At 40.3% G+C, this 25518-nt stretch overlaps 1 protein-coding gene across 5 annotated transcripts in view; it reads right to left on the bottom strand.

The window, feature by feature from the left end:
• Window positions 1-718: 718 nt before the first annotated feature.
• Window positions 719-25518, bottom strand: part of Ttc17 (tetratricopeptide repeat domain 17) — an 83913-nt gene continuing 59113 nt past the window's right edge. For 2 of the 5 annotated variants that reach the window (XM_048361708.1, XM_048361709.1), the window contains 8 exons: window positions 20038-20297; window positions 19446-19599; window positions 15397-15517; window positions 13008-13167; window positions 11733-11816; window positions 4258-4377; window positions 2455-2598; window positions 719-932 (listed from right to left, as the gene is read on the bottom strand). In XM_048361708.1, coding sequence (XP_048217665.1) covers window positions 801-932; window positions 2455-2598; window positions 4258-4377; window positions 11733-11816; window positions 13008-13167; window positions 15397-15517; window positions 19446-19599; window positions 20038-20297 — 1175 coding nt within the window. In that variant the 3' untranslated portion in view covers window positions 719-800. Of the gene's footprint in view, window positions 933-2454; window positions 2599-3646; window positions 4015-4239; window positions 4378-11732; window positions 11817-13007; window positions 13168-15396; window positions 15518-16617; window positions 17201-19445; window positions 19600-20037; window positions 20298-25518 lie in introns of those variants that run through there. The other 3 variants (XM_048361711.1, XM_048361712.1, XM_048361710.1) reach the window with 2 other exon arrangements.

Below are 25518 nucleotides of genomic sequence, written 5' to 3'. Positions count from 1 at the left end.
GTCGCACCTTATTTCAAGATGTGTAACACAGTGAACAGAGAATTAGTAAAACATAGACTCAGCCTGTAGAGGGTTTCAAATATACATATTCTATATATATAAAACCTGTTATATAGGATTTCAACGCATTGGGTTCCTTTGATCTGTAATTAAAGTACAAATGGTAGAGATGTTGCACACCGCTGACTCCCCCTGCTCAGCCCCCCTCCCTCCCCAACAAAAATAACTTACAAAGGTCAGGTGATCCTAAGAGTTTCTGTTGTTGTAAATGCTTGTTTTTAAAATCATTTCCCTTCCTCCCCTGCAAACTACCTGTAAGAGTGTAACATAGCAGCATGGGATGGACACATGAGGACAGCGCAGAGCTAGGGTAGAAGGCAGGCCCTGCCTCTCACGGACTGCCACGTGGTGTGGCGTGACAGAGCGTGGGACAGAAGCAGAGGAAGTGCAGTGTGGTTTGGCCCCCTTGGAGGAGGCTGCTTGCACCACTGAGAGGAGCCCTAACGGCTTTGGAGGTCTGGGAGACAGAGCAGAGCTCCAGAAGTGTCTTGGCTCAGTATTTACACAGTACCTTTAAGCTGCAGTTTCCTTTTAGGAAATTTGTGTTTCCAAAGATTCTTCTTCTTCGGTTGGCAGGGGAAAGAAACGTAAAATCAAGCCAAACCACATACGTGAAAGTCCTGTTGTACGTCTTACTTAGTTATTTGCACGCACTTCATTAGAGAGGATTCTGACAATGATTGGGTCCTGTCCTGATTGTTGCTGGGTGGGTGGGCGAGGGGACAGAGGAAGAAGGGGCACTAGGGAGTGCGCCGCCCCTTCTTCAGCATTAGGTGACACTGGATGGTCTGGATCCGGTTCTTGGCTGGGACAAACTCGGGCTGCAGCTTCAGGGTCGACTCATACCACACCAGTGCCTTTTCAAACTCTTCCTGTGGGGGACAGAGAGCAAACATGAGAGGGATGGCACCACCAGACTAAACGTATGCCGCTACCTCTTTGCTCTTGACAAACATCTTTGTACTGGTGATAATGCGCAGCAGTTTTCAATGGACCCAAGTCCACAGAGAGCACTCAGGCCACGCAAGAGACAACGGCTCCCCAGTCCCAAAACACAGCGACATAAAGAGGAAGATTGCCAAGGCCAGGGAGCAAATGGAAGCCAGCTAATGAGGGTTAAAGCCAGCCAGAGGAGTCACATGAATTGTCATCACTGAGCCCCGGCAACGTGCCAGAAGGGTGCTCAGCGCCTGTGAATATTTCTGCTCAGGCTTCCCAGAAACCTCTGAAATGCCTGGTAAATGTTCACTATGCATCTGCCTAGATTTTCTACTGCAGTTGGAAGGATGGAAGTAAAGCCACGCTACCTCAACCAGGCTTGTAAACTTGGAAGGTGTGTGTTTTTTTTTTCCTCCCTAACATTTAGGATTACCAATGTGGTTTGCCAGTGATCACCATGACACCAAAAGCATTCATGTTTTACTCAGACCAGCAATTGCAAAGAGCCCTAGCCAGTTGGTTAAGTGACTCTGTTTACCTTAGCAGGAGACAGAACTGCTCACTTACATCAGCAAATTGCCTATTTACTGGGGATAAAAAGTCTTCAATCTTAAGGTACAGAGGGGGAAATCTGTACACTTAGCAATATCAGTCTGATCAGGTTCTACTTCCTGCCTCAAAAGTCCAGGGCTAATAGCCCAGGGCCACTTAGTCTGTTAGCTTAGTGACAGTGGCTTAGTGAAAGCCTCAAGTATGACACCACACTTTAAATGCAAATGGATGGCAAAATTCTCATGTCAAATTTGGTTAGGACAGGTTTTAGGGGGACCTCTGATTTTAAGTTCTGAAATCAGAATAAGGATCTGGATGGCAGCTTTGCCATCTTCTCTGAAAATGGAATCCATGAAATTAGTGGGATTACATCATCACTAAGTATTTGATGAGCACCTGGTATGTGCCCAATACTGAGGTGCTAGAACAGGGAGAGAAAGAGGAGCTTGGTCTTTAAGGAGCTTGCGGTCTAGAGAGAGAAAGACAAATACTTAAAACCCACAGAACAATATGAAAATTCAGGAAGAGACGTATGCACAGGGCATCGTGAATGCAATGACAGACTAGCTTGATCCAACCTGGAAACACGGGAGCACATGAATGTGTGGCTACATGAAACGTCAAACGAGGGTCTCTGGAACTGGTGGTTAGGGTGGAGAAGTATGATTCTACTACCAGTGTGAAACTCATTCTGAGGAACCACAGATTTATAAATACTTAAGAACTTTATGTATTATGTAAAAAAAATAAATCTCTCAAACCCCTCATCTATAAAATTGTATCCTTGGTGGAGCTGGTGAGTTTGAGACATATAATTTAGGGGAATCTAGAGGACAATGACACATTCAAAGACATTTTGGAATCAACGATGTCCTGCTGTGTCACAGCACACCCCAATCTCACCATGGCCACGTAGACATTGCCCAGTGTGAAGTGGTTCACAGCAAAGTGCGGCGCAATCTCGACGGCCATCGTGGCCACGATGACGGCGTCGTGCCAAAGTTTTGCGTTGTGTAGGATGTTGGCCAGGCTAATCAAGGGCACATCCTGGGGGGAGGGGAGGAGAATGGAGAGAAGGAAGAGTGAACTTTCATCATGGATATTTCTGGACGGAAAGAATGTTGCCAGTGTTTCCTGGTAAATGACGGAGTAGTAAAAAGTCACAGTGCTAGTCTGCTGTTGGTTGCTGTTCTGTGACTGAAGACCACAATACAAATCAATTACTTCTCCCACTGTCAAAGTCTTGCCTCAAAGTACAAATGAAACAAATGCATCAAGGGAAATAAACATCTCAGAGTGATACAGCTGAGTTATTCTGGTGCAAGTTCTGTATCACCATGGGTTGGTTACATGAAGTCTACAAAGGGGACAGTGAGGGTCCATTGTGGCACAGCTGAAGTATTTCTGCAAAGATCACTGTACCACCTGGAACGGCTGGCAACATTCTGCCATAGGCCCAATCTAGCCTCATGCCTGGTCTTGTATTACTCTATGTGTTTCTTCACACTACCATGTAATTCATACTACAATGGAAGAAGCAAGTAGCTGCAACGGAGGTTATGCCTACATATCCTAAATGTCTAACTGGCCTTTTACAAAAAGTCTGCTGGGCCTGAAATAGTCTTGGCTTTCTCTATTGCCTCAGTGTCCGAAACACAAAGTGATGGATTGAACAAATAGCACTCTTGTCATCTTAAGTTATTTTTCCATTAAATATATGGCCTGATCAACTCCTAGCTATCTCACACATATGATGGGTCTATAGGAGAAAAAAGGGATCCACTTCTGCCCTTGCTGGGCACCCATATAGTGCATGTTCTTAGATGAGACCAGCCGGGGTGGCTCAGTAACTGGTCTAATGTCATACAGCTAGTAAGAAGAGCTGATTAGAAATCAGTTCCTCCCAGTGAAGCCTGTGTGCCTCTACTGCTTTCAGTATATACTTCTGACAAGACACATGCGTGCTTCTTAGGAAGTGTGAGGCCATCATTTGTATATACATGCACTTGTGTGTGTTTTATGTATATATGCATATATGTGTGTATATATGTATATACACATGTATACATACACAAATATAAGAACATATACAAATGTAAACTTGCTTCTGTCTTAGTGAACTCAAGCTCCAGTATAGGGCATAAAGAGGCCCCATGAGGCTAAGGTAACTCCCAGAGAGGCTTCCAGGTGGCTTAGCTGATGTCCTCTATGTACAATGGTAGCTGTGAATACAGTGGAAGAGGTCCTAAGTGATGTGATCCTAAGACCTTCATCACACTCCAACTCGCTGAGGTGAGGGGAGCATGCTACAGGAGATGGCTCCAGGCTTGCTGCGGCCCTCTGCCCCTCTTGTCCATGCTCCACCTCCAGACTGGCTGAGAGTGAGGAAGGCTAGCTGAAGCCTCATGATAAACGCCTGGGCAACACCTAGGCAACAGGAAGGACATGGATGCCAGCTGCTGCCTTTTTCTTCTGGCCAGTCCGGGGCCATGAACTCAGGGCCTGAGCACTGTCCCTGGCTTTTTTTTTTTTTTTTTTTTGCTCAAGGCTAGCACTCTGCCACTTGAGCCACAGTGCCACTTCGGGTCGTTTTCTATATATGTGGTGCTGAGGAATCAAATCCAGGGCTTCATGTATAGGAGGCAAGCATTCTTGCCACTAGGCCATATTCCCAGCCCCAGCTGCTGCCTTATAAGTCCCACGCACCTTCATTTGGTGTGGAGCGTAGTGGAGGGCTTGGCGGAGGCAGTCGATGGCTTTCTTTCCTTGGCCTTTCACTCTCCAGTAGAGGGCTGCCATGCTGGAAAGGACCCAGGATGTCTGGTTCTGAAAGGGAATGGTCAGCAAAGGCTGGTGTCTGTTCAGTAATACACTAATTGCCCAAATGAAGAACAGCAACACATAATTCACTACCATCTACCTCAGTGTTTACTAAATGTAAATGTTTATATACACTTTATGTCTGGGCTCTTGATAATGCTTTAAACAGTCTATGGCCTTGGCAGTACTATGTGCTCATTTTTATAAGCAAAACACTATGATTCAGTGAGGTTAAGTGCCATGCCCAAGGCCACTGAAGTAGTAAATAGCAGAACCATGTTTATGCCAATGTTCTATTTTATTTAAAGTTATTTAACTTTTACAGCAGCTAACACAGGTTTCAAAAATCTGGAAGTCTAAAGAGTTATATGAAGAAAAGCTCCCTCCCATCCTATTTTTTTTTTACTGTGTAGTAGACTACTGGTATCTATGGGTAAATGATTCCAAGGAGACCACTGTTTAGGAACAGCAATGCTAGATATTCAAGAGTCTGAAATCTGACAATCATGGTTTGAAGCCAGAGTATGTATAGGCGGGGTGGTGGTGGTGGTGGTGGTGGTGGTGGTGGTGGTGGTGTGTGTGTGTGTGTGTGTGTGTGTTTGTGCGCGCATGTGCATGTGGGAGGGGAAAGAACTGCTGGGGCTTGAATTTAGGGCCTTGCATTTACTCAGCTTTCTGCTCAAGGCTAGTGCTCTACCACTTGAATCACACCTCCACTTTGGGTTTTTTGCTGGTTAAATGAAGATTTAACTGAAGAATTAAAAGAGTTTTACAAACTTTCTTGCCTACAATCCTCAGATCTCAGTCTCCTGAGTAGCTTGGATTACAGGCATGAACCAGCAGCACCTAGCTTACAAAGAAATTCAACATTAACTTTTTCTTTGCCTTTCTCTTTCCCAGCTCTTCCCCTTTTATTCTCCCCTTCTCCCCTCCTCTCTTCCCTTCCCTTCTTCTTTCCTCTTTTCCTTTTGATGATAGTACTAGGGCTTGTACTCAGGGCCAGAGCACTCTCCCTTAGCTTTTGCTCAATGCTGACACTCTACTACTTAATTCACAGTTCCGCTTCTGTGAACAGCTTTTGCATATTAGTCATCATATTGTGCTTTGCCTTGGGCCCACAGCAATGAATTCAGCCAATCTTAGACTTAAATCACTGAAATTGTGGGCCTACTGCCTCCTCCTCCTGGACGGGGTCTTACTATGTAGCTGCAGGTAGCCCAAACTTTGTGCTCTTCCACCTCAGCCTCTTGAGTGATGAGATTATAGTAAGTACTACCATGTCTAGCCTTACCTCCCTTAAGATTTGTCTAAGGTATTTGTCATGGTAATGAAAAGCCTAACTAAAAGAATGGGATTTATATTTAGTCACTTCTATTATTACCTTTTATAGTGGTTTGGGGGCTTGAACTCAGGACCTGGCCAAGGTGGGCGGGAATGTGGTGTAGTGGTAGAGTGCTTACCTAGCATGCGTGAAGCCATGGGTTCGATTCCTCAGTATCACATAAACAAAAAAATAATTTAAAAAGCTCAAGGCTAGCATTCTACCACTTGAGCCACAGCTTCATTTTCAGCTTCTTTTTTGATTAATTGGAGATAAGTCTTACAGACTTTCTTGCCTGGGCTGGCTTCAAACCTCAATCCTCATAATTCAGCCTTCTGAATAGAATTTCAGGTGTGAGCCACAGGTGCCAAGCTAGACATTTGTTTTAACATTTACAAATTACTATTTCTCTCAGGCAATGCTTGCATACCTGTTTATCATTTTAATTGCTTAGCAAATCACGTGTCTCAGATAATCCTCCTATAGCTAGAAGAAAAGTTCTTTTGTGTTAGGATTTTTAGAAGTGAACCTTTTCCAGTTCTTTAAGTACCTCTATTCTTCCCTCCTTGGAGGTCACACAGTTATAGGGGTCTGGAATCCTTCCAAAATTATCCGCTGGTTTTGCCAGTGTTCAGGCTGTGATTTTAGCCATCATTCCGCTGTAGGTAATATGTCCTTCCTTTCTCTGTCCCTATGAGTTCACAAGCCTCCTTCAATTTTTCTTCTCTGATTTTTCCCACTTAAAAAGTAAATGGCAGAGTAAGCCTCTATGAAGTATCTCCTGAATAAATAAATGAATGAATGCCTATTGTGATTATTAGGCTATTCTCTCTCAAGTCCAAATTCACATTTTATAATCTGCACCGTGGTCTTGTGGCTGCAATGCAGAAAACCTTATTTTTTCTTTTTGTGCAGGCTTCTGTGAATAGGAGACTGGAAAGCAAGAGGGAAGGGATTTCTGTCTTTTTACACAACTTTTGTTGTTTCTGGGAGCCTCTTGGCTTTCCCAGACTTAGCAGATGCTATTTTCCAAATAATCCATTTCTTTTTAGTAAAAATGGTACTTAAAGGCCACATCATCATCCAGAGCTGTACTTCACAGATAATTAAGAACATGGGACAGTTGGCTTTCTGTGACTGGATTATCTTACTCAACATGATGATCTTCAGTTTCATCCAATTTCCTAAAAATGATATAATTTCATTTTTCTTTAGAGCTAAGCAGTATTCCATGGTGTATGTATATAATTTCTTCATTCATTGGTGTTTGGCATCTCAGCTGATCCTAGTCTGGCAATTAAACCACTCTTGCTGTAAGTATGGATATGCAGGTGTTAATACTGTGTATTTACTTACATTCCCTCAAATATATGCCCAATAATGGTATATCTAGGAGTCTTACAAACTTTTCTGACTAGATGGCCTCAAACCAGGATCTTCTACTTTATCAGATAATGGTACAGTTACGCTGCTTGCTTGTGGGGTCCATTTAGTTGGTAGATCCGTTTCACCCTTTCACTGTAAGATGTATTTGTCAATAAGATGAATTTCTAGTAGGCAACACATAGGCAGATCTCACTTTTTTAACTTACTATTATGTCTTTTGGAGAGCTGAGATGACTGACATTCAGTATTATTGAAAAATATGTAGTAATTCCTGCTTTACTGTTGTTTTTGAGACATTTTTGTTGTTTCTTTCCTGCGCTCATTTGCTTACCTGCTCCCTGGTAAGATTTGTTTTCTTATTTTCGTGATTACTTTCACTCTTTTGTGTGTAAAACTGAATTTTTTTTCTGTAGTACTACTTTAGTGGTCATAAATTATTTTAGTTTTTGTCATGTTTTTTTTTTTGTCCATCAGTTATGAATGATAGTTTTGCTGGGTAATCTATGTTGGCAGCTGTTTAATTTCAGCACTTAAAATACATGATTATGCCGGGTGCTGGTGGCTCATGCATGTAATCCTACTCAGGAGGCTGAGATCTGAGGATCACAGTTTGAAGCCAGCCAGACAGGAAAGTCTCTTTGTATTTCCAATTAACCTCCAGAAAAGCTAAAAGTAAAGCTTAGTTAGCTCAAGTGGAAGAGCACTAGCCTTGAGTAAGGCACAGGAACAATGCCCAGGCCCTGAGTTCAATGCCCAGGACTTGCATAAAAATAAACAAACATCATTCCAAAACTCTGTGTTTTAAGTTTCTAGTGAGAAATCTTTTAGTCAAATGGCTTTTCAACTTTATATGACTTTATATGTTTCTCTTGCAGTTTTCAATATTCTTTCCTTGTTCTGCACACGTTATTATTTGATCTGCTGGGTAACTCTGAAGCCTCCTGAATCTGAATGACTGCTTTTTTCTCAAGCTTTGGGAAATTCTGTCCTTTGGGCTATATTTTCATTCCTTTGGCCTGCATCTCTTCTCTTTCTGCTCATGATGCTTAGGTTTGGTCTCTTAAATGGTGTACCAGACATTTCATGCTCCACTCATACATGCTTTTTCCCTCCTTCTTCTAATTTCTTCATTTGACTATTGTAACACATCTACCCAGTCCTTAGTTCCTAATATTCTGTCTTTAATTTGACCCATGGTACTGGAAAGACTTTTCACAGCTTTTTATTTGATTTATTGAACTCTTCATTTCCTGAATTTGTTTGATTCTATTCCAGGATTTCAGACGGGACTGTGTAGTGGGACAGTTGCAGTATAGTTTCTCCCCACTGAATGAAGAGTTGGTTGGCCCAGTAGCCAAGCCACAGCTCCAGGCTTTCCCAGGTGTGATGTTTCTTGTCTCCTGCTGAAACCTGGATTCTAGTCCTTTTAGACTGTTAGAAAGTTGAGAATGGGCTGGGAATATGGCTAGTGGCAAGATGCTTGCCTCCTACACATGAAGCTCTAGGTTAGATTCCCCAGCACCACATATATGGAAAACGGCCAGAAGGGGCGCTGTGGCTCAGGTGGCAGAGTGCTAGCCTTGAGCAGGAAGAAGCCAGGGATGGTGCTCAGGCCCTGAGTCCAAGGCCCAGGACTGGCAAAAAAAAAAAAAAAGAAAGTTGAGACTTTAAGCCACAGTGTACCCCAAGTTGTCACTTGGGAGAGAAGAAAACAGCACCCAGGGACAGTTACCACACAGCTATGGGGCCTGTAGAGAAACATGGAAAGCCACATGGCTGACTCTCGTATGCTGTTCTCTGCCATCCTCCAGGAAAGGTAAGGACATAAGTGACCTACTGAGTTGTATGAGTGGGAATGACCTATGTAAGAATGTCTAGCACACTTCCAGTATTTTTAAGCTGCCTGCTGGTGCATGTGTATAAAACCACAAAAACCCCTGGAGGGTACTATTTTTCATTGGAGCAGGCTCTTCCTTTTTTCTAAGTAAATGCAGTGGTGGATAGATCTATTCACGTCTGTCAGATAAAGCATTGGGTTGAGTATGGCCTGAAGTTTAGGATGACTCAATCTGCTTCTGGGTGATCCTTGTTCTGTAAGTGGGGCTCTCCAGGGACTGTGATATTCAGCTTTAGAAGACCTTCCATTTCAGATGTTCGGCCACTGCTGTGTCTCATCCACTTTCAAGGGGAAAATCCTGAGAAAAGACCAGCTATGTGTTTATGGTGTGTTCTTCATTTGCCAAGTAGTATGAGAGAGAGAGATTTCAGTCTACCTTTTCTAAGTTTGTAGCCAAATCCCCCAGAATTCTGTGGGGGTAATAAACGCTCCTTGGAAAACAACTGGCCAGTGTTTGATTTCCAATCTATTAATCCCACCTTAATCAGTTACTACTAGCTTTAATTTCCTGGTACTGTAAAATAGTTTTGTAGATTTGTTTTGCTTTGGTTTCTTCTTCAGGACTCCTATTATATGGGTAGAGGGTCTTCTTTTCTTTCTTTCACATATATTGCTTTCATTCAGATCCTTTTACGTTTTCTTGATTTCTTTTGGATTTAGGATCATTTACTCATTTGTCTTTTTCTTCCTTGTGCATTTCTATTTTACTTGCTCTTGGGCGACTTCTTGTATTGTCTTCAGTTGGAAGTAACTTGCTTTTATTAATAATTCTAATATTTGGTAGACACGCTGTTCAAATTTTCCCATCAGCCAATTACCTCATGTTTTAGTTTTCATAATTCTAATTTATGTTGTTCTTGCATGATTTCCATCAGTGTAGGACTAAGACTCAGCTCCATTAGTCATTAGTTCAAGGCTCATAGTGCTTGACCATCTGTCCAGGATGGACTAGCTTCTCCATATTCTGGGCTCAGCTATCAGCTAGTTCTGACACATTTCTATTCACACTTCTCATTTCTGATTTCTTAATAAAGAGAAAGGCCTTTAGTGACCTACTTCTTGCAATAACAACAATAAGTGAAAAAAAATGCCCTACATAAAGTACAGTGGTTCCAAAGTAGAAAGATCTCTCTTGGAAACTAATTTGCCATGCTGTGCCAGATGTTAAGTGTCAAGTACTCTTTCTTTTTAAATTCAAATCATTTGCTTGAGTAACCATTGTGGCTGTTTTGGATTAGCTTGCTCTGGCAAATATATGCCCTCTTATCTAAATACATTTTATAGACATAAAACAGGAAAAGTCTTACTTAATTCTAGCTTTAATATATGACCCCTATTATGTTTTCTTCCATTCTATGTAACTCTCTGTTTTGTGGTGGTTGCTGTGTTCACTTCAGTTCCATGTGGCCCGGTCTGCATTTGGCATGTATTCTTCTTGCTGTTCCTTCTGACTGTGTCATTATTACTGTGATATTTTCCCCAAGCATTGTAGATAAGGGTTATTCAACCTGTATTTCTGTTTATATTTTTTTAACCAATCTCTTCTGTAATTTTCTATTTTTGCTTTGAAATCTTTATTCTTAAAGGCAATTATTTAATATGGTCGTAAAACGTCTAGACTGAACTATAACTTGTCCCACAACAATATTTGTCTCCAATTTTTTAGTAAGTTTTGCTACTCTTTCCTATGTTTTCTTATTATTTGTATCAATGCTATGTCTCTCTGTTTTTTTACTCAAGATTTTCCTGGCTAGGCTATTTGTAAAAAGTTCCTGTAGTGGATGTTCATTAACATATTAGTTCATTGTATATGGCTTTTGGGTTGATCTTAACCACTTTTGGCAACCCTTATTCTCGGTTTTTGAGTCTAGAGAGGAAATAGGTGTCCTAATTTCACTGTAAATGTGTTTTGTTGATTGTTTTTCCATGTGTGATACTAAAAAAAAAAGCTAGGAAATTGTTATCGTACTGTTATAGTCATACTGGAAGTTGAACTGCTTCTCTTAATTATTGTATATAACCTCTTCAATATTATATAGTAATAAAGGGGAGATACACTTAGTTATAAGATACTCAAATTAAACTTTAAAAACTTCCTTTATAAAAATATCACATGGAGTAGAGTGGCCTTAGAAAATTTTCAATTATATTTTCTATATAAAAATTCAGACTATGTAAATTCATAGTTTTATAAATATTTTAGGTTTCATGATTTGTTTTTTTGTGTTTTTTTTGCCAGTCCTGGAGCTTGGACTCAGGGCCTGAGCACTGTCCCTGGCTTCTTTTTGCTCAAGGCTAGCACTCTGCCACTTGAGCCATAGCACCACTTCTGGCCGTTTTCTATATATGTGGTGCTGGGGAATCAAACCCAGGGTTTCATGTATACAGGGCAAACACTCTTGCCACTAGGCCATATTCCCAGCCCTAGGTTTCATGATTTCAGGAGAAATTTTAAGTGATGTTCCCCATCTACCATCCACAACATCAAATCCTTCATCAGCAATGAACACTGGATTTAGGGTTTCCAACAAGACCTACTCTATATGTCAATGCTGGATAGATAAGCTTTACCACAGGAGATTAAACAAAGAAAAATACCCTAGTGATGAAAAAAGTACTCTGAATGAGGTCAATCACATTCTGCCTTTGGTCTCCAGTGTTAGTGAACAGAAGAGATGAGAATTATTAGGGACAAGTAATCTGGAAATGAAGACAGAAGGTGGGTAATGTGTTTCAGTTTTCCTGTGGGTGACTTACCTTTTCTAAAACTTTTGCAATTCTGGTGCCAATTTGTTCAAGTGACTGTTGTGGATATTGGTCTTTGCCAAGATTCTGCAATACCTGGAATAGAAGGAGATGGTAGGTGAGACAGGATCTCTATGATGCTAAGATGAGCACTGGAGCCCCAAAACACACTGCTTCTCTGAGACACAAGGTCTACTCCTATAGGTAGTGTGCCTGTGGAAGACAACTTTCAGGTTGGCTTGCCATCCCCTCAGTTCTTCTCCACTTTATAGTAAGCATGACAGACATGTAAACCACATCCACTACAGCATCTTTAGAAAATAAAGGAAATAGAAACTACTTGTATCCTGTCACTCAGACACAGGCACTGTTAATATCTACTTTTTCATATACTTTTTTCTATGTACTCATATATTATTTGTCACAAAATATAGGACTACAAATATACTATAATCTATAATATATTCTGGACATTATAACAACATTCTGAAGATTTCTTCATGCCAATAAATATGTTTACCATATATTTCCTAACAATCCCATTATAGATTCTTTTGTGTTGTGTCAAAATTTACTTAACCTGTTTTCTAGTGTGGAGATCTATGGTGCGCTCTCCAAATCTTCTTTCAGGCATATTCTTTGCTAGGCATTTGCTGGTTTTGCCCTCTGTCCCCTAGCTCAAGAATGTCAACAGAAGGTCAGATATATTGGTACATGTCTTAAATCTAGTTTCAGTGCTTAGGAGAATTGTTGAGACTAGCTCATGTTAAAATTAAGTGACACCCCATCACTACAAAATAAGCCTAGAGAGGTTGTATGGGCCTGGAATTCCCGCTACAAGGGAGGTCATAGGTAAGAAGATCACAGGCAAAAATGAAAGACCCTGTGTGAAAAATAATTAAAGCAAAATGGCTAAGACTTGGGGGATAGGGAACTCAAGTAGTAGAATGCCAGCCTAGCATGCATGAAGCCCTGAGCTCAAACCCCAGTAACACACACACACACACACACACACACACACACACACACACACCAGGAAAATTAACTGCATCAAATATTTGTCTCTGAAGGCAAGAAAAGATACTGTCCACTTTGATGAATAAAAAAAGCATAAGCTCATTCTTTCAGGACCTAACTAGTCTTTGCTTAAAGCTATGTAGGTGAGCGTCAAATAAAAAAATAGCAAAAAAAAAAAAAAAAGTAAGACCCAATTACGTGTGCTTTTTGCCTCCCGTTGCAGTTATGAGGTTGCAGGACTCAATTGGAGGAGCAGGGCTATACACCCACCTCTGTCAGCTGACTCTCGCCCATATAGTGCAGACTGGCTCGGTTGGACACCCCATGCAAATGGTCCAGTGTGTGCATGCTTGTGGGGAGATTGCCATTGCACAGTGGCTCCATTGCTGGCTGCTGTATGGGGGTAGCAAAATCAATGTGTTCCGTGATGCTGGAAAACAGAGGTTAGATTAGCCATGGAAAGTTGCAGTGAGTGGAAAGAGAAAACGGCATTAACCATTAGCTCATCAGAATTCATATCACTGGGAAAATCTTGAAACAAGTGAGTTTTCTTCTAGTATTTTTTTTTCATGGTACAGATATTGCTACTATCTACTCCTGATTCCAACCTTTGCTTTTTCTTTTTATGCACAGAAGCACACTTGTCTCAACAGAAAAAGCCATCTTCAGGTTAGATAGTACATTTTTTTTTTTTTTTTTTTTTTGGCCAGACCTGGGGCTTGGACTCAGGGCCTGAGCACTGTCCCTGGCTTCTTTTTGCTCAAGGCTAGCACTCTGCCACTTGAGCCACAGCGCCACTTCTGGCCGTTTTCTGTATATGTGGTGCTGGGGAATCGAACCCAGGGCCTCATGTATACGAGGCAAGCACTCTTGCCACTAGGCCATATCCCCAGCCCAGATAGTACATTTTAAACAGGCAGTGCACAGTAGTATGTATAGGATGTAAGTATTCCCCTTCAGGACCTCACGTGGTCATTTCTTACTATAAATAGGCTAAGTGGTATCAGCTATACCAACAAGCACTGACAGTACTGATAAAGCATGTTGGTACTACCAAATTATTTATTTAGACAGTACAGAGATTTGACTGAGGTTCTTGTGTTAGACAGCCAGATGCTCCACCACTTAAACCAAGCTCGCAGCCTTTCAAATTTATTTTAAAACTTAAATTAAAAAGTTTTTTAAAAGTTTAATTTGTTTGAGCATGGCAGCTCAAGCTATAATCCTAGCTACTTGGAAGATGGGGATGGAAGATTGTCAACGTCAGCCTGGACATAAAAATCCACTCACTAGACACCATCTCAAACAGTGGTTTAAGTGCAATGATGCACACCTGTCATCCAGCTACAGAAGCAGCAAATTAGCTGGACACAGAGGCACGTGTCTGCCATCCCCAGAGTTGTAAGTAGTAAGACTGCAGCACTGGCTAGCCTGGGCATAAAAAAAGACTTTATCTTGAAAATAGCCAGAAAAGAAAGGCATTGGAAGTGTAGTTTAAGTGATAGGACAAATGCCTTGCAAGTGAGAAGCCCTGAGTTCAATCTCCATTATCATTGAAAATAAAAACAAACCCAAATTTAACTTATATTAGGCAAATATTTATTTACTCATTATTATTTATTCATGTATATTTCCTATAAGAAGTTAGCAGGCTGTTTTCAGAATGGTTGACTTGCATTGCAAGAACTCACAGTACCATGGAGCAAGAGGACCAAATAGAGGCAAAAGTGAATGGAACAAAAGGTCCAGCTAGAAGACCATGCCCAGTCTAGGTAGAGATGGTGGTTTAAGGAAGCAGCAATGGTAATGCAGACAAAGGTAGTTTGGAAAAATACACAGAGGATAACAGTGATAAGAATTGTAGCAGTCTGGGTTTGAGGGACAAGGAAAAAGGGCTATTAATAATAACCAAGTTTAAGAACTGCTAGAGAAACTTACTAAGAATATGAAATAGGAAAAAGAAAAACAATGATCTTTTTAGATGGATAGTAAGTAAGAGAAGTATGTGTTTAATTTTCTTGAGCTTGGGGTGCTTGAGAGAAAGCACTGCTGGTAGAAAACTGGGTGAATGAGCTGAGTCAGGCTTTGAAGGATGGTCTGCTCTGAAGATTCAAATTTGGGAGTTGTCCATACACTGATGATGATGACCGAGCCTTTGGGGATTCAGTCTGACTAGGAATGTCTGTAAGATAAGAAGGCTGAGTAGTAAATCCTGGGGAACTTCAGCATCCACAGGGCAGAAAGAAGGCTAGAAAAAGAGATTATTATCACAGGAGCCTCCTAGCTTGGCTTGTATCTTGGCAAATGTGGGAAAATCTGGGTTGGCTCTGGTTCCTCTATAAGTGCAAGGAAATCAAAGACATGAAGGTTTTTGTTTCTACACAGAGGTGACTTAACCTCCAATTCAAACGAAACCTCATGTTACTTCTGATAGCTTGTAAAATGTGAGGGAGCCCCTGTCAAGAGAATACATTCACTGCTTCTCAACAGCAGGGAGAATCCATCTGTGCTGTGGGTAGCTATGGTCATTCTTTGCTGACTTGAGTTATTGCAAGGTGACTCCTCTGACAATTACAGACAGTAAATCCTGAAGTTGCCAGAGGCCAGTAGGCTCATTGGCACACAAGTGTCATGAAGGTAGGAGAATGAAGATACTCACTCAATGTTTTTTGAAGAAACTGCAAGCCAGGTACTCACGATAGCAGTTAGCTCTACCCAGCGGAGTTTGAGGCACTCATCTGGGCTGGGCCATCCCAGACTCTGGTAGTCACGTTTCTTTCCTGGAAAGAAAGCATGTCATGAATGGCCACAAGTGCAAAGGAAAAGAATCCAAGGTACTATTTGCCATGGTGATTACTTCACCAGGTTTGGTGTATGTGATGGTGTCAGACATTCTTCTAGTCTTTATAATTTCCACCATCAAGAGATGATTAAAATCTTGCCATTCATAGCAATGGGAATAAAAATCATCTTTGGATAAAAGCCTTATTCTCAAAGAAGACTGACAAAATACAAATAGAATCTTTTGTTGTATTTAAGGTTAAGGCATTCTAAAATGCTAACATTCTTACAGAATTTAATTTTTATCTTTCTACATGCCGATTTTGTAAAGATAACTCTTAGTAGAAACATGTATCTCTGAGTTATGTGATTCTTTGTCGTAGGCACTTGGTTTGGGCATTGAAGGGAGTTTTCCAGCATTCTTGGTATATACCCACTAGGGTGTCAGTAGCACATCCTTCCTCAGATCACAAATATCTCCAGATATTGCCAAAATATCCCGAGGTGCAAAATCACACATCAGGATGGGAAATTATGACAATGTAAGGTTACCATTTATTTTACAAGTACTTTCCATGTATTCAAGTCATCTGCTAAGTGTTTTAATTCATAATTGTATAAGGAAGGCTTTTAGTCCTTGTGTCTAAGAGGAGAAACTAGAGTTTCTAAGTCATTTGCCCAAAATCTGCTGGCTAGCAGGTGGCAGAGCTGGGATTTAGAGCAGGTTGTTTGACTCTAACACACATACTCCCTCCAATCACCATGCTTTTTAAAGCTAAGGCTTTACAGGTTTTACATTTTGTTTATCAATCTATCCCAGGTACTATCTTTTAGGTGCAGGCCTAAAGAGTGAAACCAAGTCTTCTGAGAAGGGAGCTGCTAAAGGAATTAAGAGTGGTGTGGCAGAAAGGAGAACTTTAGTTTTGTATAGCACTCTTTATACTGTAGAAATTTACCAGCAATAGAAAACCATGTTAAGCACAGGCAGGGGTTTAGATTTAGACTATTAACAAAACAGAATAGTTTGGAAGAGTTTTAATTAGCTGTTAAATTAATCACTTTAAAGAAACCATACATTTCACACACACACAAAAATCTTGTTTGCATTAAAGAAACTCATCCGAAAAGTATTTATTTAGCACATACTAAAGGGACTCAGAACTGTGTAAAACACTGGGGTTACAGACAAGAGTATTAAGGCAGCCTGCTCTTGAGCTCACAGTCTAGTGAGGAAGGTAGACATCAACAGACATAATATGATAGGGGAAGGGCTAGTGTGAAAAGCTGCAAGGGGAGGAACAGCAGCTAATGCTGTTTGCAGGTATCAAAGTAAGAAATGGCACTTGAGTTTCAAGTTTAAGGTTCAGTGATAATTTAGCACTACATAGGTGGCATATTAGCATTCCAGTCAGAGGGGAACAGCATATGCAAAGGCACAAATGCAAAATAAGAGCATGGGTAGTTCAAAGGATGGTGCTGAAGAGCAGAGAGAGGCAGGGTTGTAAAGGGTCTTGTACGCCACACTAAGAAGTTTGCACTTTATTCTGCAGGCAGTGGGAAACTTCGAGCCCACATCTCTCCATCTTGTTCACAAGGGTATCATAAAAGGTTCTGTTAAATGCCTTGCTGAATCCATTTACATTATGTCTATGGCACTTCCCTGGTCTTCCAGTCTAGTAACCCTAACCAAAAAAGGAAATGAGATTAGTTAAGGTTTATTATTAGCGTTTAGTAAATCTATATGGCTCTCAGTGATTGCCACCCTTCCATGCGATGGCTCACAATTTGTTATTTGCTTTAGAACTTTGACAGAATTTACTAGGAAGCTTACTCATTGGTAGTGCATGGAATGTGATTTATTTTAAAATTGGGATACTGAATCTTTCTAGTATATTTGTATCTTTCCCACATTGAGGACTTTTTACTTGAATGACAGTGAGCGGTTTCATGATCTCACTTGCAAGTATACTCAATGCTCTACTTGGGACCATCAATTTGTGCCCAATTAAATTGCTTAAATGTTCCTGGAGTGTAGCTCAATGATATGACACTTGCTTTTTATTAGCACGTGCAAGGCCCTAGGTTCAAATCCTAGCATTGCAAAACAAAACAGACAGAAAACAAACAAACAAACAAAAAGCTGCTCAAATACTCTGTCATCAGCTTAATTGCAGAGGAGTTCTATTTTCATAGGGGTGTCTATATATGTATATATGTATTTGATGAAATAGCCACACATATGTTATTCTCATGCTAGTTTTAGGTGTTCTTTAAATGACACTGATATCTTTTATTATGCATTCTAAACATGCATACAAATATTCTACAAAAATAGCTCTTAATCCGTTGTCTTTTTAATGTCAATTATTGCTTTTAGCTTTTTTTATCTCTGCCTTAGAAAGTCCTTCATATTAAGAGAACATGGATATTCATGTAAATTTTCTTCATTCATGATTTATTACACAGTACTTTATCCACTGGAATTTTCATTTTCATGTTTTATAGCCTGGATATCTTTTTTACTGACAAAGACACAGATAAGTGTTTTTCCTTCTGTAATTTAACCAATGCTACCTTACTATAATAGGAGGAATAACTGAAGCTCTTAATTTCAATCATGACGAAATAAACTTCTTGGTGTCCCTAGGTTTTCTTAGAAATTTATTCTGGGTCTAATCAAGCTGATCTAACTCCAAATTTTATTATGTATCTTTGCTTTCAAGCACTCTGGAAAGTGCTTATGCCAATACAATGAGCAATGAATTGAATTTTCAGTCAAAATTATCCAGTTTAACAGCCTGGTGCTGATGGTGCATGCCTAAAGTCCTAGCTACTCAAGAGGCCGAGATCTGGGCTAGGAATATGGCCTAGTGGCAAGAGTGCTCACCTCATATACATGAAGCCCTGGGTTCAATTCCCCAGCACCACATATATAGAAAACGGCCAGAAGTGGCGCTGTGGCTCAAGTGGCAGAGTGCTAGCCTTGAGCAAAAAAGAAGCCAGGGACAGTGCTCCAGCCCTGAGTACAAGGCCCAGGGACTGGCCAAAAAAAAAAAAAAGAGGCCGAGATCAGAATCTTGGTTCAAAGACAGTCCAAGGCAGACAAATGCACGATGCTCTTATCCTCAATTAACCATCAAAAAGCCAGAAGTGGGGGCATAGCTCTACTGGTAGAACACTAGTTGTGTGAAAAAGCTTAGTGAGAGCTGTGAGTGCAAAAGCTGAGTGAGAATGTGAGGCCCTGAGTTCAAGTCACGAATTCTTTGTTTTTTCAAAGGAATTCTATCAGTCTTTTGAGCTCTGCAAAAGACAGGTTAGGTGCCTGGAGCTTAGAGATGGGCTTCAAGACTACTAAGAACCCCAAAAAGTACATCAAACTTGACTTTTAGGTTCTTCCTTCTGAAAAGCAGTTCTAAAACATTTATTCAGTATTATTTTTGTCTGACATAAAAGGCATACTAGTTATTATTTATTGTGCTCTAGTAACTTTAAAATCCTTTAAATAAATAAAAGTTTCACAATTCTTCATAATTCTTAGAATTAAGAAACTAGTTGCTTTTTTTCTACCATATAAAGAAGAGGTGATTAGTCTCATTTTATAGATAAGAAAAATAAGGGACGAAAAGATAAAATAGTAGAACTGGTACTTGCACCTATGTGTTTTAAACCAATAACCTGTATGTATCACATTGGATTATAATGTAAAAATATCTGTAAGATAGTTAAGCTTCATGTGATTAAAAATATAAGCCAAATACTTAATGGTAAAAGTTAAGTAAATATCAAAATAAAATTTTCACACCAATGATGGACATTTGTTCTTTTATCTTCTTATCTGAACAACCCAGTCATACACACATGCCTTAGGAGAAATGCAGAAATGAAATATGAGGGAAGAAATTAGCATCCTAAGTACTCCAAGTTTACCTTGTGGCCCAGGAGATGCCACCTTTGGGCCAGTGATCTCTAGGTTTGCTTGGTAAGGATGCCCATTTTCTGCTTGATTAGTTTCTATCTTTCTCACAGGAGTTTTTTTATGATCTCCTTTGGGCTTCTTTACTCGTTTGACTTGGAATGTGATCTGGAGCAAAGAAACATACAGACAAATGAGACCAATGCAAATCTGTCACTCACTCTACTTTCCCTTCAGCTCTTGAGCCACACTTACCCGAGGTTAAGTTTTAAGAGGTCTAAACGAAAAATAGTCAGTGAAATGAACAAAACCAGTTAGTCTCAAAGAGTGTATAGAGAGCACAGAAAATAAAGACATTTGATCAGGGTACTTCCTTCAAGTTTGCAGGATTTGAGTGTGGCTTTATACCTATTCCATTCCTTTCATCTCCCAAAAGAGCTGGCAAAGCACACTGAAATGCTCCCTGGAAGACAATTCTAATGTGAAGGTGGTCCCAGAGTTTGGAGCTAAGTAGTGTCACCTAGCCAACAACCACTTTACCCTTGCACATCATGAATTGCAGATCTTGGCTACCATGTCCCAAGGACTGAATTGGCAAAATCTTACCCATTCTGTTGCTTCATCATCTTCACTTCTGCAGTCCCCATAGCAAGAGCTTTTGGCTACTCCATCCTGAGGATCCTTCTTCAGCACCCGTATTCCCTGCAAGTCTAGACGCCGCCCCTTCATATCTAGTGCTCCCCCGAAGCCTTCCAGGGGCCATGCCTGTTGAAACTCATCTACCAAAGCCAGTATCTCTTCTGACACCTTTGTTTCATCTGAATTCTCCATCTCATCAGAGCCATTGCTTTCTTCAAACACTGTACCTGAAAACCAAGAACCAGCATGTTATTAACAGATATACACCATGCACTCAAATACTTGTATGATGCCTATCTTGCTTTTAGTTTAATTTTAGCTCTGCTTAAAAGCACCCTATAGCCATCTTCTTACAATACCATTCAGCATCTTCAATTTTCACAACCAAGTATCATCTTTGTCACTGAGCTTTTGTCAAAAGCCTGCTGAAAACAATGGCAATAGCTAGATGACAGGCAGTCACAGGACCCTATCACCATTGAGCAAAGAGATAACTATAGCCTGCATTAAGTTTTTCTTAATGGCAGATGTAAGAAATAGCAGTATACTAGTGCAATTTCTTCCTAAAAGGGCTACTGAGGTATCATCGATGCTGCTGAAGTATACAAAGACTTTTATGAATTTCTCAAAGGACAATGTTCTAGCAAAAATTCTCTCCTAAAAAATTCAGTATGTTTGCCTTATTTCCCATGAAGGCTACATACCCCTTCAAGTGCCCCTCCGTGCTTAGATAACAGTAAGACTCAGAAGATTAGCCCAAGATTATTACCAGAATGTTTCCTTTTTTCTCCTTTCTTTTTTTTTTTTTTTTGCCAGTCCTGGGCCTTGGACTCAGGGCCTGAGCACTGTCCCTGGCTTCTTCCCGCTCAAGGCTAGCACTCTGCCACTTGAGCCACAGCGCTGCTTCTGGCCGTTTTCTGCATATGTGGTGCTGGGGAATCGAACCTAGGGCCTCGTGTATCCGAGGCAGGCACTCTTGCCACTAGGCTATATCCCCAGCCCCCTTTTTTCTCCTTTCTTGACTACATTAACTTTTGTTCTTTATTTTGAATTAATGGCTGCATTTTGTGTGATGTACTCCATGAAAGTCATCTCTAATCTTTTTGGAGTGGTGGAGTACAATGATAAATGATAAAATGCCTCCCTTTATAACATGCAGCCACCAGATAACCTTAGTGCTATGGGTTGACAACTCCCACAGTGCCAGTCTGCTATTCCATTTGGAATAGCAACTTCTATGGTTGGCAAGTCCAGCCTGCTCTGGCCAATGTCAGAACTCTCAAACACCTGAGAAATGCCAGTATTAGTCTCTGAGGAGGTCTAGGACATAAGCACACCTGACCATTGTAGCTGATAACATTGAAAACTCTGAGCCACTCCCAGCTTAGCAGTGACACTTCAACACTGGTGCCATCTCTGCTTTCTTTCCCTAAATGTCTAATGTTAAGTAGTGGGTATAATTACAAGTTGTTCTCTCTTAGGAAAAAAACTAACAAACTATTAAGCTCATCTGTTTATGACCAAGTAACTATAAAATGTACTGCTATCCTTTCAAGTAATTTCTTGTTAAATTTTTCAAACGTATTGTATGGTTTCTACTGCTTTTGTAATTATTATTACTCTTAAATTGAGTTTTGAAACAAGCACAATGGCTTGCCAATACTTTGTAAGATATTCAGACACAAGTGGTTGGTTACCTGCTTAAATATAATTTCTGTTTTTCACCTTGGATGCTACAATAGTGTATGTGTGTCCTTGGCACATAGCAGACACAGCTATGGAAGTAACCAATGGGAAATCATGAAGTTTGGTTTTTGAGGTTCTTGAGAGTTTGCTGCTCCTGCTTCAACCTTGTCCTGCTAACAAGACTAAAGTCTTAACAGTCTAACACATTTTGTCATGTGTTAATGTATAGTCAACCCACATGAATGGAAAACATCAAGTGAATCATCATACCTTTAGCACTGTGTCTGGCAAGCTATGTAATCTAAAAGTTCTTAACTGGTTGCCGATACCCCATACTCATAACCTTAGCTACTCAGAAGGCTAAAATCTGAAGGACTGAAGTTCAAGGCCAGCCTAGGGAAAAAGTCTGTGAGACTCTATCTCCAAAATAGCCAGTAAAAAGTTGAGCAAGGGGGTGTGGCTCAAGTGGTAGAGTGTCAAACTATGAGCAAGCAAGTCAAGTGAAATTTAAGGCCTTGAATTCAAGTCCTGGTAACACACACACACACCACACACACACACACACACACACACACACACACACACACACACACACTTTTCTACAGTTCATCTAGGAAAGCAGATGGACAGGGCTGCTACCAAGACTCCAAATAACAATATAAAAGAAGAGCTGCCCAGTGTCTGACTTGTAGTGATAGACAGTCTCTAAGTATCTGATTAACTTCATCTGATTCAGGTTCTTCTTGTATGGCCACCACAGGAGTCCGTAAATGCAGTCTGAAGGGCTTTTGTCCTTAGAATATCGTCTGAAGGGCTTCTGATAAATTTGGCTCCAGCAAAAAATACAGGCCTAAAGATGACTAAAGTCATAGAGAGACTGCAAAAGTAATACATTGAGGGTACACTCAGAGTTGCATATGGCCATTGTCTAGAAGCCTCATTTCCTTCTATAAGGACTACTTGCAAAACATTTATGTTGTTTTTCTGTAGACATTCAGCTAACCTAATTCTCAAAGGCTGCTGCTTCCTTGTACTCTGGCCTATGGTAAGTATATATTATTAAAATAAAATGCTCTGGATGCTATGTTGGAAATGAACTATATAACTTGGTAGTGAGGGAAGTTGGGAGGGGAAAAACTGGGAGAGAATGAGGGAGGGGATGATGTTATTCAAAAGAAAATGTACTCATTACTTGACTTATGTAACTGTAACCCCTCTGTATATCACCTTTACAAAAAATTAGAAAATATATAATAAATAAATAAATTAATAAAATGCTTAGGGAAGGGACCTTCATTAATGGAAATATTCAAATGAAGAAAAACTATGGAATCTACTGCAGGTTACTTCCCTTCCAAAGGATACTGGGGATAGGAAGACAGCAATTCCTAAAGAACCACACTAATTAGATAGACATTTTTATATTCATTCCTCAAAGGTGAGGAATGGGTAGATCATGAACATGCTATGAATTAGAGAATAAAACAAGTATTTATTTAGAGCCTATTAAAGGTTAATCTAAGTTACACAGATGGGAACAGAAGGAATATGAGTTTCTGACTTAGGTAAACTAAATATAACTGATTTATAATAAAGTTGGAGGCATAAAACTACATATATTGGAGAGGACAAGTAAATATGTTTTTTCTAGAGGAAAAATATTTGAATGGAATCACAAAATGCTTCCTGGTGGAAAGTCCACTAAGGAACCCAGATGAATAGTTAGCAACATCAAGTGAATTGTCATACAAGACTTAGATGGAACAGTGGTCAGGAGGGCACTTTCTAGAGTGGCACTTTTAAGAGCATGCATGCACAGGCTTATGAACCCACATATCTACACCCAGACATATAGGCAGAAGTAAGGAAGACATGTGAAGGCATTAATAAGTGCTCATTAGTCAATCCAAGGATGTGCATAGAGATAAAATTCTTAGGACAGTGGGTGACATGAAGAATGTCCAAGCAAGCCATCCAGGAAAAGGACCCCATGTAAAAGGACTGCCTTGTTTCTTAAGCAGAGTAACAGTAAAGCAACAAGAGAGTCCATAATTGTGATCAAGGCCAAAGTCCTAAACTAGCAAGGTAGTTTACGGTACGGGACGGGTCATGGTGGTAAGGGAAAAGCATAGGGAGGAGACAAAGAGAACAATTAGAAAGGTAGTGTGTGGTATCCTTTACCAGCCTTTTTCTTCAAAAGGATGGTAAAGAGTTATGTGAAGAAATTTTAGTACAGGTAAATAATGGGACAGACTTCAGGATTCCAAGTCTAATGTGAGACAGTGGTCTTCTTACGATGTGCATGTAGCTTCACAACTGAATATGGAGAGCAAAAGTTACTGACAGAGGCAATGCAATTAAGAGAGAGCAACAAGATAGGGCTGAGATTTCAAACACTGTCCATGAATTTGTTTCATTATCTGTTGCCACTTGTCTAGCACTGTGCTTGATATGTCACCACAACCCATGAAACAAGGAACATATCTGCAGATCTGTCCTGTGCAGAGCTTCCTGTGCAGACCGCTGCCCCGTGCAACTCTCTTCCACAGTGGGAAGTACAGACTCTGCTGTGGTGAGAAGTCTGGATTGTAGAGAAATCTCAGAATGTTCTAAGTTATGCCTGAAGCAAGAAGTAAATCCTAGGCTTCCTGCCTGTGGGACAGATGGTGTGATATAAACTAAAAATAGGGAGAGTAAGACCCACATGTCTATTTTTTATTTTCTTTACCAAGCACTATTTTCACACTGGGAAAAGAAGAATAAATATTGTGAAGTTGAACAGAACATGAGTACCCACAGTGAGGTTTATGTGAGTTCACAGTCTTTTCCTGGAGTGCTGGTAAAAGCAAGAGCTAAGTTTGAGTTGTGTTAGGTAATCTATCAAGAACCACAGGTAGGCTGGTTAGTGTGGCTCATGTACGTAATCCCAACTGCTCATAAATTAGTTATCTTAGAGTCTGGGGTTGGGGGAGTTAAGGAGAAGCTGTATCAATCAATAAGATGGGTACAGTGGTATGTACCTATGATCCTAGCTATGTGGGGCCATAGGTAAGAATTCCAGTGAGGCCAGCCCTGGACAAAATAAAGATGAGACTCTACCTGAAAGATAACTAAAAACAAACAAGACTGAAGGTAAAAATGGCATGATCTCAAAAGGGCTCAAGTGTGAGGCCCTGAATTTAATGCCCTCCCCCACAAGAAAAAGGATCACAGAGACTAGAAGTGCTGGAAGATGGATGTAAGCACAGGTACCTGTGATTAAAATAAAAGCAGCCTAGCATGACTTTGGAATATTCTAAACAAACCTGGAGATTCATGTTTCAATCTGGGCACTTAACTAAATATAATGCTATCTAAAAACCCCAAAATACAAAAAAAAAACTACCATGAAAAACAAAAATCTGGCTTCAAATATATTTTGCTAGAAAAAGATTTTGAAAAACTCCAGTGAAATTAGTTTGACAGTGGTAATGGGGCTAGAAACTGTAACAAAAGAGGAGTTACCGAAAGAAATGAGGATGTGTGAACAGTTGTCTAGATGAAAGAAAGTGAGGACATAAGGAAGGCTGGACATGAACAATAGCCATCTTCAGGCACCTAAGGAGATCTAGAATGAACGAGAAATAAGACTGACTGTAAGTCCCCTAAAGCAAATCTAGAAATGGGAAGTCATATTTTAGTTTAATGTTAGAAAAGGCTTGAGTGGCTGGGAATATGGCCTAGTGGCTAGAGTGCTTTCCTCATATACATGAAGCCCTGGGT

This window comes from Perognathus longimembris, chromosome 13 (assembly GCF_023159225.1).
Source record: "Perognathus longimembris pacificus isolate PPM17 chromosome 13, ASM2315922v1, whole genome shotgun sequence".
Taxonomy (NCBI): Eukaryota; Metazoa; Chordata; class Mammalia; order Rodentia; family Heteromyidae; genus Perognathus; species Perognathus longimembris.
Note: the sequence above shows the minus strand (reverse complement) of the source record. Positions and strands in the feature narration are given on the sequence as shown.